The 19,503-nt window shown below is 33.7% G+C and overlaps 1 protein-coding gene and 1 pseudogene across 4 annotated transcripts in view; one reads left to right on the top strand and one right to left on the bottom strand.

Moving 5' to 3' along the window:
- Positions 1–19,503, top strand: part of RB1 (RB transcriptional corepressor 1) — a 158,731-nt gene that overhangs the window by 56,716 nt on the left and 82,512 nt on the right. For all 4 annotated transcript variants that reach the window (XM_001368762.4, XM_056794860.1, XM_056794858.1 and 1 more), the window contains 5 exons: positions 5,265–5,381; positions 6,639–6,695; positions 9,421–9,452; positions 9,537–9,613; positions 12,123–12,319. In XM_001368762.4, the coding sequence (XP_001368799.1) occupies positions 5,265–5,381; positions 6,639–6,695; positions 9,421–9,452; positions 9,537–9,613; positions 12,123–12,319 (480 nt within the window). The remainder of the gene's footprint in view (positions 1–5,264; positions 5,382–6,638; positions 6,696–9,420; positions 9,453–9,536; positions 9,614–12,122; positions 12,320–19,503) is intronic.
- LOC103095674 (nuclear transport factor 2-like) lies at positions 440–3,920 on the bottom strand (annotated as a pseudogene).

Here is a 19,503-nt window from a genome sequence, read left to right as displayed (position 1 = left end):
ATTTAAGATATTTTATGAAGAAATCTGATCTGGAAGTTAGACCATTAGATATTGAGGATTTTCAAGATTTGTTTGTCACTATTTTTAAATTACTATGTAACATTATTCAAGTCATAGTTAATAAATCCTTAATTTCGAATTAAAGAATATTCCCTAGATAATTAATAATTATTCCCAGATTCCCTGACTATTAAGAACATTCTGACTTTTTTTTTTTGGTTAAGAAAATTTTCATGGTTTTATTGTATAATGAGGCATTGGATCATCTGAACAAATCTAGTGTCTGACTATACACACAGCTTCTGCTTTGTCCTTTGTTTCTTTGGCTTACTAGAGCAACTTGTCAATACATTTTTTTAAAAAAGGCAACTTTTTGTATTACTTAGTCATTCAAAGGCATGTGCTGGTACAACACAAACTTCTCCTGTCAGATGCATCTAATCTAATATCCAAACATCATTCACTCAAACAGTGATGCCGCCACTACCATGGTGTCCATCCACCAAGGCCCTCCAGACTTGTGTATGATATTTGGAGTATTCTGAGGTGGGTGGGAAGAGGAAGTGTGAATAATATTAGGAAGAGGAGAGAGAAGGAAAAATAGCGTGGGTGCCTTGGGAAGAGGAGGTTCAGCTGAAATTGTGCAGCACTAGCCTGAACATGTCATTGGTGCAAACCCAAGCGTCATTGATGTTATTTAGTAGAAATATCTAATAGAATCCCATGATGGGGTCTTCATCAGCCTTTAGCTGTCCCACCACCATACTGAGAAAATAGCTGTCAGGGGTGGGCTGGTGGTCTTGAGCTATGATGCCTTGTTGTATTTTCTGAAATGGAAAGCTAGACAGTTTCTCTATGATGGCTGCTTTGCCTTGGCATTACTGCCCTTCCATGTAAGGAAAGATGCATTAATGTATATTGCTCCTAATTGGGTTCTGTCATTATCAAATATCTGGTAGTAATGTTGCACAAAGCTGGAAACAATCTGCTCCCAAATCGGTTGTCTCCCATTCTGGACCTTCACCTAGCAGCAGAAACTGTAAAATGAAGGGGTTGAATTAGAAGATGTTTAAGCTTCCTTCTGGCTCTTAAGCTCTGTAATTAATATTGGGTTCCTGGGGCTAATGCTGGGGATTGAAGCTAGATAGGTTGGCATGATGGCAGTGGCAGAGGCAGTAGCAACCAAGTGCAGTGCCAGATCAATTGTCCCCCACCCATCCACCTTCCCTCTCAACATTCTGACATTTAATTCACATTTTTTCTTTTTAAAAAACATTTTTAATTTTAAAAAGCCCTTTTTTAAATTACATGTAGAAACAATTTTTTTTAGCTGACATTTTTCAGTTCAGATATTCTCTCCCTCCCTCTCTCCTACCTACTCCCCAAGGTGGTAAATGATCTGATATAGTTTATACCAGTGCTTTCATGTAATACATATTTTCATATTCCCCACATTGTGACAAAAAACACATATCACACATACAATAAAAAACTCAAGAAGGAAATCAAATGAAAGATGGTGTGCTTTGATTTGCAGTCAGATTCCAACAGTTCCTTCTTTGCTTGTAGATGGCAATTTTTTTTCGTGAGTCCTTTGAGGTTATTTTGGGACTTTGTTTTGCTGATAATAGTGTAATCCTTCACAACTGATCATCTTACAATATTTCTGTTACTATATACGCTGTTCTGGTTCTGCTCACTTCATTTTACATCAGTTTATGTGAGCCTTTCTAGATTTTTCTAAATTCTTCAAGTTCATTATTTCCCATTTCACAATAGTATTCCTTTAAGAACCATATACCACAATCAATGGACGGACATCCCCTCAGTTTCCAGCTCTTTGTCATTACAAAAAGAACTGCTCAAAATACTTTTGTACAAGAAGGTCTTCTTTCCCTAACTCTGATCTCTTTGAGATACAGAACTGGAAAGTGATATTGCTGGGTCAGAGAGTATACATAGTATTATGGCTTTTGGGGTGTGGTTCCATATTGCTCCAGAATGGTTATATCAGTTCACAGTTCCACCAGCAGTGTATTAGTATCCCAATTTTCCAACATCCTCTCCAACATTTGTCATTTTTCATTTTGGTTGTATTAGCCAATCTGATAGGTGTGACATGGTATCTCAGACTTGTTTTATTTTTCATTTCTCTAATCAATAGTTATTTGGAGCATTTTTTCATATAACTATATATAATTTTAATTTATTCCCCTGAGAATTGCCTGTTCATATCCTTTGACAATTTATCAATTAGGGAATGTTTTGTGTCCTTATAAATTTGACTCCATTCTCTAATTATTTGAAAAATGGCACCTTTGTCAGAGATAGCACTTGCTATTAAAATTTTTTTTGTTGGAACTTTTTTTATTTCAAAATTTACAAAACCAAATAAAACAAGCATTTACATATACAAAGAAAAACTACAAAAATGAAATCACAAATCTCTTCATGTGTTTTGGGTTCCTTTTCTTCATAATACATAATCAGTTCTGTTCACAAGTGCCCCAGTCCCTCCTCAAATCACCTGGGAGACCAACATGTTCATATAAATTGTTTCATGTTTCAGTTCACTTTCTGGAGATAACATTCATAGTTTATTATTCCAGTATTAATTCTGTACCTGTGTACTGTTGTCCTTGTTCTCCCTTTTCACTGTTCATTATATCTCATGCAGTTCTTCCCAATTTTTTTTAATCAGTCTGCTTGTTGCTTCTCATGGTGCTGTAGTATTCCATTATAATTATATACAACAGTTTGTTTAGCCATTCCCCAGTTGATGGGCATCCCTTCAGTTCCTAGTTTTTTGTCATCACAAAGATAACTGCTATAAATATTTTTGAACATATGGGTTCTTTTCCCTTTTGCCTAATCATTGTGGGAAACAGGTCTGGCAATTCTAAGGGTATACACAATTTTATAATTCTCTGGGTGTAATTCCAAATTCCTCTCCAAAATGGTTGGATTAATTCATACTTCTACTAAGTATTAATATATATTTTTTTCTAGATCCCTCCAACATTTGTCATTTTGACCTTTCTGTCATTCTAGCCAGTCTCATGAGTGTAAGATATCTCAGAGTTGTTTTGGCTTGCATTTGTCTAATCTGTAGTGATTTAGAACATTTTTTCATATAGCTATCTATGGCTTTCATTTCTTTATCTGAAAATCTTTAATATCTTTTGCCCATTTATCAATTGGGGGATGGCTCTTATTCTTATAAATCTGACAAAGTTCTCTACATATTTTAGATATGAGACCTCTATATGAGAGAGGCTGTCTAAATTTTTTTTTCAAATTTTCTGTTTTCCTTCTAATCTTGACAGTATTTGTTTTATTTGTACAAAAATTTTTCAACTTGTTGTACTCAAAATTATCATTTTACATTTCATAATGCTTTCATCTCTTTTTGACTCATAAATTCCTCTCCAATCCATAAATCTGATAGATAGTATGTTCTTTGTTTTTCTAATTTATTTGTGGTATTATTTTATTTCTATTTTAATCTTTTCTTAGTGAGTAGTGCAGGATATTGATTTATACTTAGTTTCTGTCAAACTAGCTTCTAGTTATCCCAGTTGTTATTAATTTTTTAACTCAATAAAATAATTTCATGGTAATTTAATTAGGATATATTAGGTAGGTTTGTCATTTTAATTATATTGGCTCTGCTCATTGATAACAATTATTTCTCTAATCATTTATATATGACTTTGTGTAGAGCATGTTTTATAATTATATTCATGTGCTATGAAAGTTTTTCCCATTTTTGTTTCCCTTCTAATTTTGGTTATATTGGAGTTTTTTGTACAAAACTTTTAAAATTTTATATAATTAAAATTATCCATTTCATTTTTTGTTATGTTCTTTATGTCTTATTTGGTCATAAATTCTTCTCTTACCCTTAAGTCTGACCACATTTTTTCTTAAACTGCCCCAAAAGTATACTGCACTTGTTTTAGCACTATAAATGGAATGTAGATACTTTATTTTATCCTATAAAAAAGTGAATTTTTTTTAAAAACAAAAATTCAATATTAAAGTCTCTTGATCTGATTTTTCTGTTTTGATCTTTGAGATAAATTATATAAAAATATCTGTTTTATTGTTTGATCCCTTCCCCATTTTGTGTTTCTTCTTATTTTTTTGTTAAAACCCTTACCTTCTGTCTTAGAGTCAATACTGTGTATTGGTTCTAAGGCAGAAGAGTGGTAAGGGCTAGGCAATCCAGGGTTACACAGCTAGGAAGTGTCTGAGGTCACATTTGAACCCAGGACCTCTTGTTTCTAGGCCTGGCTCTCAATCCACTGAGCCACCTAGCTGCCCCCCATTTTGTGCTTATTGACAAAGATGATGAAATGGTTAAATGACTCATAAATCCAACAAATATTAAATGCCAACTGTATTCAGCATTTAGAAAAGATACAGCCCTCTACCTTTGTAACCTAATTCCCTCATAACTCATAATTCCCCTCCTTCCTAGTTGTCTTAGACCACTAATTCCCTCATAACTCATAATTCCCCTCCTTCCTAGTTGTCTTAGACCACCCCCTCCTTATTGATCCAGTGTCACTGGCCTCCTTGTTGTTCCTTAGACAGGAAGATACTCCATCTCTGGCCACAGGGCGTTTTCACTGGCTGCCTTTCATTCCTGGAATGTTTTCCCTCATCTCCACCTTCCAGTTTCTCTGGCTTCTTTCAAATCCCACCTAAAATGTCACTTTGTACAGGAAGGATTTCCTAGTCCCTCTTAATTCTAGCACCTTCTCTTGGTTAATTATTTCTTATTTATCCTGTATAGAGTTTGTTCCTATGTACTTTTTTTCACATTGTTTCCCTGATTAGATTGTGAACTCCATGAGGGCAATGACTATCTGTTGCCTTTCTTTGCATCCTCAGCATTTAACAAAGAACCTGGCACATAGAAGTCACTTAATAAATACTTAACTGACTTCCCCTATAGAGCTGAAAAAAATTCTAGATTGGGAAAAGCTACTAAGATAATTTAATTTTCATTTATTTTTGTAGGCTAAAGTACAATTCAGTTAAAAATACTTTCAGTGTCCCAAATCATTTTTGATGGAATTATTGATTTATCAGGTGCTATTTTCTTTATATCCTCTATCATCTAGGTCATTGGTATTATTTAAATTTACTCAATTTACATACTTAGAAATATTACGTAGTTTTTCTAAAAGAGCTTCTTCATCTTCAGAAAGCATGAAAAAAATTGAAGATATTTTTTCTTTTGTTTTCTTTTAAAGAATTGCACAGTCAATCCTAAAGAAAGTATCTTGAAAAGAGTAGAGAATATTGGACGCATCTTTAAAGAAAAATTTGCTGAAGCTGTGGGACAAGGGTGTGCAGAAATTGGGTCACAGGTAACAATGCAATTTGTCTTTTTGTCCTCACTACCTAACAGAATGCCTACCACACTGTAGGTATTTAATAAATGCTTAATGATTAGTTAATACTATCAATATAGCTTATTAATCTATTTTTCTTTTATTAAAGAAGCATAATGTACATATCAAATCTATATCAGATTCTCAAGAAGGAGGGAGCAGTTTGGGGGAGTGAAGAAAAGATAGTGAGGAGGAGCAAAAGAATTTGGAACCCAAAATTTAAAGAAAAAACGAATATTAAGAAACTATATGTGTAACTGGGAAAAATATTTTTTTAAAAATATGTGTAATTTAAAGTAATTCTCAGTTATCTTCCTCTCTTGACCTCTGCTGACTAAAGGCTTTAATCAGGAAATCAGAGAGTTGGAATCCAGTATATTTGTCTGTTTTGGACCTGTGCAGATGTCATAAAAATCTAGGCTATAAGTCAGGAAATTTGAATTCTAGGCATTACTTCAACATTAATTAGTTTTGTGATTGAACATTTCTTAAGTGCACTGAGATTCATTTTCTTCCTTTATCAAATGAGGGTTGCAGTTATACAGGACTGTTTGGTGGAACAAGATACATGCTCTTAAAATCTTTTGGAAAGCATGAAGTGCAATCTGTATGTAAGAGGCCATGATTTCAAAGTTGTGAGATTTGATTATATTTTCTGTCCCTTACTCTTTTTACAAAATAATAATGTTAAATCCTCTGAGGTGGAAACGTATGGTATTTATGTTTACTTTTTAAAATAATGAGATATGCTGTGTGTTTTTCTGTCCCATAATAAACTTGGCTACTCTCAACCAATTCATCTGGTTAAATCATGGTATTAATTAGGGAAAAAAATACACCCAGGTTCAAACTTTATATGTGTTAATTGATTCTGATCTGTTTCATAACCAACACCTGCTCTCCTCATCCTACCCACTTGTTTTGTAAGTGACTACTTGGTAGATTGAGTAAGAGAACAGAAAACTATGAGTACAAATCTACTAATACTAGTGATAGCACAATAAAATATACTCTATTGGTGTTGGGTTCAAAATATAATTTTTGTATATGAAAAACACTGCGTTATTTTTTAGTTTTTTCGGCTTTTTAGCTTTCATGACCAATTGGCAGCTCTGTTTCTGTGAGTGGTCTTCAGTGATTTCCAAAATAAGATTAAGTGCAATCATTTCTGTGTTATTTATGAAGCAGTGGTATCTTATACTTTTTTATGTTTGTGTGTATGTTTTTTAAAAGCGATACAAACTTGGAGTGCGATTATACTACAGAGTAATGGAATCTATGCTCAAATCAGTAAGTAAAAACTAATGTATTAGAATTGAAATCTATGCTATCTGATATTATTCTCTCCTGACGCTGTCTATAATTTACTTGCTGCTCTCTCACCATTCTCAAAAAACTTTTGTTTGCCTTTTTCTCTTTACTTCTGTCATCATACTTAGAGATTTCATCATTCATGATAACACTTCTTCAAAGACATAGTTCTACATAGTTCCCTGATCTGTTTAACTCCCATGACCTCTCTTTTCTCTTTCAGAGACCTAAAAGGTAGACATAGTTACACCTCAACATTTAAGATTGTTCCATTTTCAAGACTGTGAACTTTGAAGTTCTCTTTGAACTTTTGCCTCTCGTGTCACTTAACTTTTCCAAATCTACTTTTGCACCCATACTGTGGTGTTTGGCCTTTTATTCTCTCCTCTCTTACCATCATTGTTCCACTCTTATTGAATGTTAAAGTGCTAATGTGGTTTGTTTGTTTTTTAAAAAGAGCTAATTAAACATTTTATCTCTAGAGAAGTTACTTCTGAGTTACTGGCAAGAATTCAGTTGAGTTCAGCAAGAATAATAAAGTCTTGAAGATCTTACTTTTGGAAAGTTTGGATGAAAGGGAAACATTTTACAGTGACTGGAATATATTAGAATTGTATTTTTGAAGCAATCTAATAACTTACTGATACTCAAAAGTACCAGCTTTTTCTCTCTTCTCTAAGTGAAAATTAAATGATTCTCGAAGAACATCTCTGTATTTTGTTTAGCAGAGAGAATATAGTGTTCCTTAAAAGGCAAATGAACCATGACCCATTTTATGTTGTAAAATAGAAGAATGTGTTACAAGGGAAAGGGGAGAACTTGGACCTGATTAAAATATGAGCCTGTTCCTGAAGAGGTAGAAGCTGGACTTTCTAAGGAACAAGGTGCAAAAAAAGATAATGTGGTATCAGGTAAATAGATCATCCGTGAAAGGTCAGAGGAAGAATAGAACAGTTGATATCTTGCTTAGGAAGTACAACATTTTATTTGTCAGCTTAACATTTGAGAGATCTTCCTGCTGCCTTCCTGGGCATGCACTCAATCACTAAGCATCTATTAAGTGCCTCCTATGTGCCAAGCATTGTGCTGAGTGCTGGGGATAAAAATAAAGTCAAAAACAGTGCAGGATACAGCGGAAAATATTTCTCACCATCTTATTGTACAAAATGACTACTGCCTCTTTTTGGTGGTTCTTCTAAGCATTCATGATATTACTAAAAGGAACCTAGAAATAACTGCTAGGAAATTTAAAATATTAGGTAAGAAACAGAAGACCTTTTGTTATTCAGAAAAATAAGTAGATTTGAGAAGTAAACAAGTGACCAAGAGCATGTTGTCTGAAGGTGTGATTTGGAATTCTGGACCACGTTAAAATAAAAGAACAGCAGATTCCTAGCTAGGGATAGATTTGGAAAATCTAATCAAAAGGAGTTTAAAATGAAAAAGAAGGAGGTAAAAAGCTGCCTTTTGTATATCCATGATGTTAGACACCATGGAAAATAGTTACTATAAAACTAATGTTCTTTGTTTATGGTTGATTCTATATATGGATGGATGGATCCACTATAATCTGCAAAGATTTGACACCATCTACTACCTGGTCCAGACTGAATAGATTTGAGCCTCAGTCCTTCCAAAGGGGTGAGGTGAAGACAAGACTTCTGGTTTTCTTTTCTTATATTTGGTAAATTTCAGTGGCTAGACAAATATATTTGCTTAGAAATCTATCCAATAACGTAAACACATTTCTAAAAATTAACTCATTCTCCTCCCTACAAAAACTGCCTTACTCTTGGTTTCAGAGAGCACTGCCATTGTAATTGTCCCCTAGGTTCTAAGCCTTGAAGTCTTTTTTTAACTCTTCTTTTTCCTTTATCCCACACAATCATTCTCTTGACCTGTTGAGATTTCTCTCATTCATCTCTCTTTATTCTCACTGCAGACACCCTAGTTAAGGCATTCAGTGTCTCTGTAAAAGCCTCCTCACTGGTTATTCTTCTTGTATCTCTTCTCACTAGTCTACCTTTCACAACACTAACTTCTTAGTTTGTTTTTTTAGAACACTACTCCAGTGATGTCACTCTTCTATCCAAAAACATTTACTACTAAAATAGAATATAAGGATCTTATTCTCATTTATAAAGCACATGGCCTTTCGAACCCAATCTAAAGTTTCAACCTTATTGAACTCTACTTCTGTCATACACTCTCTATTGCAGCCAGACTGTACTAATTACTACCCTCTCATTTTTGTCCTGGTCTTTCCAATTGCTATGCCTTTGTCCATAGCATACTCCATCTCTGGAACACACTTTTTCCCCTTTACCCTCTATTCTTAGTCCCTACCCTCTACCCCTTTTGTATCTTTTCCATTGAGACTCAAGTGTCAACTCCCTTAGTTCACCCAGACAGAAGTAATTGTTTCCTCTTCAAAATTCCTATGGTATTTTGTGTAGCCCCCCCCCCCCTTTTTTATCTTATCACAATTTCTCTTGCAATAATTATTTTTGTATTTGTCTAATTTGTTTTTAAACTCTTTTGGACCAAGCAGTACATCTTATTTCATTTTTATATTTTCCTGCCCCTGGCAGAATGCCTTAACTCATAGGTGCTTAATAAATATTTATTAAAATAAATATCATTCAATACTATAGTGTAAAAAATTCCAATTTACATTGTTTTTTTTTTTGTTTGTTTGTTTTAGGAAGAAGAGCGTTTATCTATTCACAACTTCAGGTGATTTTCCTTAACTTTAGTTCAAACTTTCCCCTTTTCTTGTTAAACAAAAAGGAATGTTTTCATCACTTTCTTTTTTTTCAGCAAACTTCTGAATGACAAAATCTTCCATACATCTCTATTGGCTTGTGCTGTCGAGGTTGTAATGGCCACATATGGCAGTAAGTCTAATTTGTAATTATTTTGTTTGTAATTAGTTGTTTCTTATTGACAGGTTAATATTTTAAGCCTATACTTATGAATAATACCTGAATAGAAAATGTATTTAAGAGACTAATGGTCTGAATTATTTAAGTATACTTTGGGCTCCTAAGAACAGGCATGCTGAATTTATGAGTTAGTAGTTTTTTAACTCCTTGAAAGACCTTTGACAATGCAAAGTCTAAAATAACTCAAGTCAAACCAGGCTGTTTGCTTTGGAAGAAGCTCCATGCAGTTTCTGTAGGAGGAGGTAGCCTTCATATGACATGGTAGGAGGCAAAATTCTTCAATATTATCAGTGAAATTAGAATTGTTTTCCAAATTTTTATTATTTTATTCATGCTCTACCTAAGAATGTTTTTCATTCTTTTTTCCTTGCTGATGTCTTTGTAGCTTTTGACATTGTTGATAGCTCCCTCCTTTTAGAACAGGGGTTCCTCATATTTTTTTGTCATATACAATTTTGCTAGTATAGTAAAGTATATTTTCTTTCTCAGAATGTTTTTAAATGCTTTAAATTCACAGGATTACAAAGGAATATAGTTAGTAAAGCATATTTTCTTTCTCAGAATGTCTTTAAATGCTTTAAATTCACAGGATTACAAAGGAATGTAGTTATAACAGTATATTTAAAAAATAATTTCACAAACCCCAAGTTAAGAACCTCTCTTCTAAATAATCTCTTTATTGGGTTTTCATAAACCTAATTTCTCTGACTTTTCTTTTTGCCAGCGTGTTGACTGCTTCTTTTCAGTTTCCTTTGCAGGTTCATCATTCATGTCTCTATCTTCCTTTTTTGAGGGTGTACCTTAGAACTCTTGTCTTGAGCCCTCTTCTCTTTCTATACTTTATTCTTTGTTATCTCAACTCTCAAGAATTCAGTTATCTCTATGCATCTGATCCCTAAATTTATGCCTGGCTCTCATTTCTCTTCTGAGCTCCTGTTCTTCACTGAGTGCCTCTCTACCTAAATGTCCCTTAGACAGTTCAAACTCAACCTATTTAAAAGGAAACTTTTCCATTCCTTTCTTTCTCCTTTTCCTCTGCCACCCTGAATCTCTCTCTCTTCAAATTTTTCTCTTTCTGATGAAGGCACCAATATTTTTCTATTAATGCAGGTTTATATAACCTCAGAGTCATCTTGGTTCTGTGATGTTGTTTACCTTCTTTATCCTCTCTTCTTTCTAACCAGTTGCCAAATATTATTAATTATACTTCCACAGTATATCTTGAATCTGTCAACTTCTCTCTCTCCTCACAATATAACCACCCCATTTTAGACTGTCTTTATCTCTTTCCTAGATTGTTGTAATTATCTTTTTAGTCGTTTCTCTCCATCTAGCTCCCTCCCCTCTCCACTCCATCCACACAATTGTTCAGTTCATCTTCCCAAAGCACATGACCTTGTGACTTGCTTTTCTTTTCCCACTCTCTGAAAAATTACTTTGTGCTTTTTTTTGGGTCCAAGCTTTTTATTTCATTGGTTTAGGGACCTCCAAACAATGAACCTAAGATAGCCAAGTAGTACAGTGCAAAGAAAGCAGGTCTTGGAGTCAGGAAGACTTCTGTTCAATTCAAGTTTAGATACTGTGCCCCTGAGCATGTTACTTCACCTCTGTTTGCCTAAGTTTCCTCACTTGTATGATCCTTCTAGCTCTAAATCCACGTTTTTGTTACACACACACACACACACACACACACACACACACACACTCTTTGTATATACATAGCTCTGTACATGTTATTTCTCCATGGTAATCTCTTATTAGCACATAGCACAGTGCCTGACACGTAGTAGATATCCAACAAATGCTTACTAAATTTGTTTGACAGTTTTGCTGAATTAAATTTTTTTAGTTTATATTATTCAACCAGCCTTATCTTATTTTACTTTTCCTCATGTAGTTCCAGGCAACTTGAACTACTTTGTCTTCCCTTGACCATGTTTTCCTGCATTTGTATCTTTGTTCACATTATTCTTTGTGCCTGGAATGACCTTCTTCCATCTCTGCTTGTTTAAATCCTGTCTATTTCAAATGTGACCTATAGCTAGAAGTGAGCTCTCTCTTCCTTGAGTTCTTATTAACATATTATTTTCCTTTTCTTCTGAAATTGCTTCTCTTTTTCATAATAATTGCATAATGATCTAATCTCTCCTAGGTACTAGATAATGTAATAAACAGCAGATATTTTAATCAATTCTTTGAATGAATTATTCCTAATGAATGAATTGGAATTTTTAGGTGATGGTGCCAAGAAATAACTCAAGGCCTATATATAAGTTTTAGTGATTCTCAAACTTTATTAACACTGGACTCCTAATTTTCACATTTTTATTTTAATAGAATTTTGCTACTTGATTTCCTAGGGCAATAAATAAATACCTTAATCTAGTATAGACTAGGTTTTGAGCCTAAGGTTTATTTTAACAATTCACATATAAATCTAGTTTTTTTCTTTTACTTTTAGGGAATACATACCAGAGCCATGATTCTGGAACAGATTTGTCTTTTCCATGGATTTTGAATGTACTTGATTTAAAAGCATTTGATTTTTACAAAGTGATTGAAAGCTTTATCAAGGCAGAAGCAAGTTTGACAAGGGAAATGATAAAACACTTAGAACGTTGTGAACATCGGATCATGGAATCACTAGCATGGCAATCAGTAAGTACTCAGTTTAAATAGTTAAGATGTTTAAATTTATGAGTGTGTATGAGTGAAACAATACAACTGAGACACTTTAACACTCTTAACCCTTAGAATAAATCTACAATTGCTTGATTAGTATGAATTCAGCATATAATTTAGGGTTATAATAGCTCATGGGGGATTACTGTGAATTCCTTCATACTTTGGCTTCTGAGGGCATCTTGGTTCAAAAAAATGTTTTTATGTATTTTAATACTCAATACAGGTCATGTAAGCATGCCATACTAAATTGAAAAAGAAAAATTTTTATTTAAGTGTTCAAATATGTTTGATTATGTAATAAGACTATCTGATTTGTAATAAATAATGTTTTATTTTGAAATTTCAAAGAATTCTTAATTTTTCAGGAAAATGGCATAAATTTTCAGATTCCTCCTTGTTATAAGAGCTTTTCTTAGTACTTGAATGACTAGAGCAGACACTGGCAATCTTTTTAGATATGACTGTGTCTTATAAGACAAGAAGAAAATTTGGTAGGATTCAGATTAGAAGCTGTTAGAATGCATATTTCTCTAATGTTGAAGATAGTTTAAAAAATCTTTGTACTTAATTATCTTAACTTTGTGAGAAAGCTCCTTTTAAAAAATTAACTAGTTAATTAATTTATTAATTTAGAATATTTTCCCATAGTTACATGATTCACGTTCTTGTGAGAAAGCTCCTTAAGGGAATAAACGACATATTTCACATGGCACATTTATATCTTTAATTATTGATGCCTGAGGAAAAGAAAGAAAAGTCTTTGCAAAATGGAAGGAAGAGAAAAAACAATGGAAAAACAAAGTCACAATGGCAAAAGAGTATATTCTTGGGCTACTATGCCCAGCCTTGACCTCAAATGATTATGAAGGCATAGTAAGTTTCCTGATTTGGAACTCTTTCCTGTGGATATTTTCTTAGAAACAGTATTCTCCTTTTATTACTATAGTGTCTCCTACTTAGTTATGCTGATAACAGCACTTTCAAACCAGTCTTGTTGAATATAAAAACAAATTACAAGTGATGAGAATTTAGATATAGACTTTAAAAAATAGGAAATTAACCTGTAATTTCATTGATAAAAAGAATTTCTGAATGAGAAAATTCTTTGTACTAGTTTACAGGTCAATATCTTTTCTGAAACTTATATAGTCTTAGATATTTGCTTTGACCACTGAGAGATTAAGTGACTAGTATATCAGAGGCAGCACTGAACCCATATCTTCTTGGCTCCAAGGCCAGCTCTCTAAATACTGTATTATTATACTCCTCTCAAAGCTTTAAAGGTGAGTGATTATAGGTATCTAGTTGTGAGCACAACATTAATGTCTATTCAACTTATAACACACGTCTTACTGAATTTCCTTTGTCTCAATGTCCCTGTTCAGTCCCCAAATCCAGCTATACCTAGTTCATGATCCTTTTACTCTGATAGTGTTATCTCTTCTTGAAACTAAGCTTCTCTGCTGTAGCTACAGTAAATGTCTTCTGAGTATTACTATATGACCACATTGAGGATTACTATGCTTAGACAAGTTTAGTTTCCATAGTTACCAATACTGGTTTCTCTTCAGTATCTGCTACTTTAAAAAACCTTCTCTTTCTCTGTGCACTGTCTGTATACCAGATGTCCGAGTTTCTCTTTGATCTCTTATGTTTGCCCATACTTTTTCTCTTTTGAAGAAATTATAGATATTTCATGTTTGCCCATTAAAAATGAACTTTTCTTCTATGACTTGGAAGAGAAAGTTCTTAATCCATACTGCACATAGAGGTGCAAAGTATTAAATGGATTATATGAAATTGAAGTATTTTTGCACAAATAAAGTCAATCAACTAGGACAAAAAAGGAAACAAGCAATTGAGGAAAAAAGACTTTGCTTTCAATATCTCTGATAAAGGACTAATATCTTAAGATATGCAGGGAATTACTAATACCAGTCATTCCCCACTGGATCTGTGGTCAAAAGATATGAATAAACAGTTCTCAAAAAAAGAGTTGCAAACTATTGATAGTGAAATTAAAAACTGCTTCAAATCACTTAATAATTAGAAAAAAGTAGATTTATTGTTGTTATTATTCAGTCCTTTCAATCATGTCTGACTCTTCATGATCCCATTTGTGGTTTTCTTGGCAAATGTACTAGAGTGATTTGTCATTTCCTTCTCTAACTCATTCAGTAATGAGGAAACTAAGTCAAACAAGGTTAAGGGTTAAATGACTTGCCCAGGGGGAGACAATTACTGTCTGAATCTGGATTTGAATTTAGATCTTCCTGATCCAGGCCCAGCACTCCTTCTTTTGTGCCATCTAACTGATCTAAAAATGAATCAGAAAAGTTTTGATGTTTCACACTCATCATGCCTATCAAACTGGCTGAGGATGTGTGGAAATGGTCTGTGTTGGAGTGACTATGGAAAGATAAATGCACTAATGCACTGTTGGTGAGGCTATGAATTGGTCTAATCATTCTGGAAACAAATTTGGAATTATGCTGAGGTGACTAAAATACCTGTACTTCATTGACTAAGAGTTCCCACTGCTAGGCTTTTGCTCCAAGGAACTAAAAAGAGGAGAAGCAAAGATCTCATATAAAACAAAGTATTTATAGCAACATTTTTTTTGGTTTTGTTTTGTTTTTTTGTGGTAGCAAAAATCTGAAAGCAGAATAGATGTCCATTGACTCAACAAAGGAATGACTCAAAAAATTATTGTACAGATTATATTTGAATATTAATAAGAAATTTTGAATATGAAGAATTCAGAGAAGCATTGGCTTATATGAACTGATGCTAGAGTGAAGTAAACAGAACTAGTAATATACATGTTGATTAGAACAATGTAAATAGAACCCCAAAAAGTGAGTGCTAAGTCATTATTTTTAACCTTATTCCCTAAGAAGATGTAAGTGTTCATAAAGAGAAATTTTCCTGTAAATACTACCTTGGCTGCATCTTATAGGTTTTGGTATGTTGTTTTATTGTTATCATTATTTTTATTGAAATTATTGTTTCTAAGATTTTTTTCTCTGACTCATTCTAATTTTAATCTATGTTTCAAAGGTCTTTTACTGAACATAATTTTTATTACATTTTGGTCAGAAAAAGAAATCCTTTCTATTTCTGCTTTTCTGCATTTGTTTGCAAGGTTTTTATGCTCACATGGTCAGTTTTTGTGAAGATATGCAGAGCTGAGAAATAGGCACACACTTTTCTATTCTCATTAATTATTCTCTAGAAGCCTATCATCTCTCACTTTTCAAAAATTCTTTTCATTTCCTTAACTTCCTTCTTGTTTATTTTGCAGTTAAATTTACATAGGTCTGAGAGGGAAGGGGTAAATTGAGGCTCTTTATCACTACAGCTGTACTATTTCCTCTTCTAACTCATTTAACTTTTCCTTTAAGAATTTGGATGCTATGTCTTTTGGTGCAAATATTTCTGATGTTGATATTAATTTATTGTTTATGGCATTTTTAGCAAAATATAATTTCCCTGTTTATCTCTTTTAAATAAGACTGGTTTTGCTTTGGCTTTGCCTGAAATCATGATTCTACTCCTGCCTTTTTTTACTTCAGTTGACCCATAATAGATTTTACTCCAGCTCCTTATTTTAACTCTATATCTCTCTGTTTCAAGTATGTTTCCCAAAAACAATATGTTGTTGGATTCTAGTTTCCAGTCTATTCTACTATGCTTTTTGGTTTTATGAATGAGTTCAGCCTATTTATATTCACAGTTAGGATTGATAACTGTGTATTTATTTTCCTTCCATCCTACTATCTTATCATTTTCTTTTTCATCCTGTCCCCTCCATCTCTTTTGTTTCTGACTACTGCCTCACTTCATTATTCTCTTTCTTATTTTTGACCCCATCCTTCTGAATTTCCCTTAATTTTCCTCCTCCTACTTTTGTTATTTAAGATTAATTTCTATATCTATGAAGTGTGTGTGTATGTGTAATTGTATTCTTCTGTCCTTGAACCAGCTGAGAGAGAATTGCAAGTGTTACCTGCTTGTCTATCCTCCCTCCCTCAAAAGTATAAATTCTTCCTTGTGCATCCCATTTATGTGAGATAATTTCCCCCAAATGTTGTGTGAGTCCAACTGTGAGGCCAGAGTTCTTGAATTCTTTCCTTCTCGCTACTTTCAGTATTTTCTCCTTGATCTGTGAGCTATTGATTTTGGCTATTGTATTTACAGGTTTTCATTTTGGAGTTTTTCTTAGGAGGTAATCAGTGGATTCTTTTGATGTCTATGTTGCCCTTCAGTTCTAAGATCTCTAAGTAGTTTTCCTTTATAATTTCTCAAAATATGATGTCTAGGCTCTTTTTTGTTCAGAGCTTTTAGTACTTCTTAAATTACCTACTTCTCCTCCATCATTTTTCTAAGTCAGTTATTTTTCCTTTGAGATATCTCATGATTTCTTTTTTTTTTTCATTTGGCTTGGTTTTATTATTTCTTGATGTCTCATGGAGTTATTAGTTTTCATTTGACCACTTCTAATTTTTAAGAAGTTATTTTCTTCAGTAAGTTTTATACCTCTTTTTACCAAGCTGTAAATTTTTTTCTTAACTTTGCTGCCTCGTCATTTCCTTTCCCATTTTTTCCCTTCACTGCTCTGTTTAAAAAAAAAATGCTTGTCCCCTTTTAAAAGAAATCTCTTTCTTTAGATCTTCTGGAAATTCTTGTTGGACTTGTGTCCAGTCAGCATTTTTCTTTGAGGCTTGCTTAAACATGTTTTCAGGTCATTGTCTCCTGTGTTTGTCTTGAGCTTTTCTCTCATCACAAAAGCTCATTGTCGTTAGTTCCTTTTTTTTTTGCTCCTTCTCTACCTTACTCCTTGACTTTAGTTTTTCTATTAGTGTTAAACTCTTTTTAGCAGATTGAGAATAAATTGAACTGCTGACTACCCTTTGGTCTTGGTCACCTTTCCTGGTTTTTCCATTATAGACTTATGTGCTGGCCTAATGGTTAGAACTAAGTAACTGTTCTGCTCCTATGCCCAGAGTCATGAGGCTCACTTTCTGGCATTTGTTTTGGGCTTAGTATTCAACTAGGACCCCACCCTTAGTCTTTAGCCTCCTGGGTGTTCTGGATCTGTAACCCAGCACTGTCAGTGTGCAATGGCTGCCAAACAGTACTCATTCTGTTCCCAGCACAAGTTTAAGAGGTCCTTCGGTCTCTTCCTGCCATGATATTCTAACTCAAGGTGCTCAAATGCTCCCTTAACTTTCACTGCTGCCACCATGCCATGCTTGTGACCTACCTCCACCCTAGTTTCTACAGTCCTTTTTATGTGCTCTAAGTTGTTCTCTTCTGAAAACATGACTCATTGTGACTTTTTCTTGACTTTCCTGATAAGAACTTGTTTTCTAGGTTGTCGGGAAGAGGTATATTGGGGAAGTTAGGCAAAAAAAAAAAGATTCTTTTCACTCTGCCTACTTCCTTCCTTTCTTTATAAAAGTAGGGAACCTTTAATAAGGTGTATTTTTAATACTGCCTTTAAGGTTAGATTAGATAATATGTTGGTTAGTTTTATTGAACTGCCTGTAAAACATATTCTTTATTACAAAGGATGGCTCCTTGAATAGGGATTAGAAAAGAAATATATTCAGAAATTAAGGTAATATGAAAGCAAAATATTATCAGTAATTAAAAACTTTTAAATAAACATTAATTACCTAAGTTGTAGGCATTTTATGGTACATATAATGTATATTACATGTGTCTTTAAGCAATAGCTTGATGTAGTGCTTAGAGTCCTATACTTGAAATCAGGAACACTGGGTTCACATTCTGCCTTTGTGACCTTGGAGAAGACCCTTTATTTACTTCTTAGTGCTTCAGGAAACTCCTCACAACTTATTTACTAAGTTGCAGAAGAGATGTCATCTCTATTGGTAAAAGTAGTTTCCCACACTTAAGAAAATCACAGACCTTTTTTATAGTCTAAAGTTCATACAGAAACACATAACATATTAGGATAATTTCTATGAAGAAGGCAGCTATTTATTATGTATATATACTGGAAAGGAAATTCACAAATTCCTGCTCAGATGCCTTTTATTGGCATAGAGGTAAACTTGTATTCTCAAAAAGTATAAAAATAGATAGTAAATTCTTGAAGATTTTGTTATGCTGGAAAGGCTGAGAGTTCAGAACTAATATATTCTTGGAAACTCATGTTATGACCAATTGTCTTTGTGGCTTCCTTCCTCTTCTCTATTGATCTTGACAGAATAATGTAGAGGGTGATAGGGATTACAATTTTTAGACCTACTATAAACAATAAACTAGCTCTTATACTCTAAATTTGATATTGTCCACTGACCAATGAGTAGATATATTATCTAAAGAAATTAATATTTCTCTCATATCTGAGTATAGTTTTCAGTCAATCAATCAATAAGCCTTTATTAAGTATCTATTGCCAGGCAGTGTATTAGGTACTAGGAGTTACAAAAAGAGTGCATTCTATGCATGGGGAAAAGCTATACAAAAGCACAAAATCAGAGATGAAATATCATTTAGGAGAAACAGTAAAAAATTATTTAGCAGATAGATTTCATGAAAGAGAATAACATGCAATTTAGCCTGTAAAGATAAGTTGGAGTATGACGTTGTTAAGGATGTTAAATGTCAAACAGAAGGTTTTTTATTTGTTCTAGCGATGGAAGGTAGCTTGTGGAGTGTGCTTTAGAAATACCACTTTGGCAGCTATGTGAAAGATGATTTTAAAACTACTCCACCCTACTCAGACCGTACTTTAGAAGATTTGATTTAGCTATTTCCTGATTTGTAACAATGGAGATACTTGGTCTAACAGAATCAGGTCTTGGGAACTCTACATTGCTCCACCCTACTTAGTTTAACAAGGTCAGGAATGTCTGCACCCGTACTCAAGGATTAAGTATCAAGAAGATGGCCTTCAACAGACGTGCAGAAATAGCTGACAGACCCCTGGGCTGTCCTAAGTCAAGCTAAGCTAACATTGGTACAGATGAGATGCAGGAAAGTGATGTAAAACCGTCTATATAGGGCACATCACTTCCTCTCTTCGACCTTTTCTGGATGGTAGCGTGCTAAGCATTCTGACATCTTGGCATGGTGGCAACTATTTGGGTTTTGGTGGTGAGTTTACCCTTGAACTAATTCAG

The sequence above is a fragment of the Monodelphis domestica genome, chromosome 4, assembly GCF_027887165.1.
Source record: "Monodelphis domestica isolate mMonDom1 chromosome 4, mMonDom1.pri, whole genome shotgun sequence".
In the NCBI taxonomy this organism is placed as follows: domain Eukaryota; kingdom Metazoa; phylum Chordata; class Mammalia; order Didelphimorphia; family Didelphidae; genus Monodelphis; species Monodelphis domestica.
Note: the sequence above shows the minus strand (reverse complement) of the source record. Positions and strands in the feature narration are given on the sequence as shown.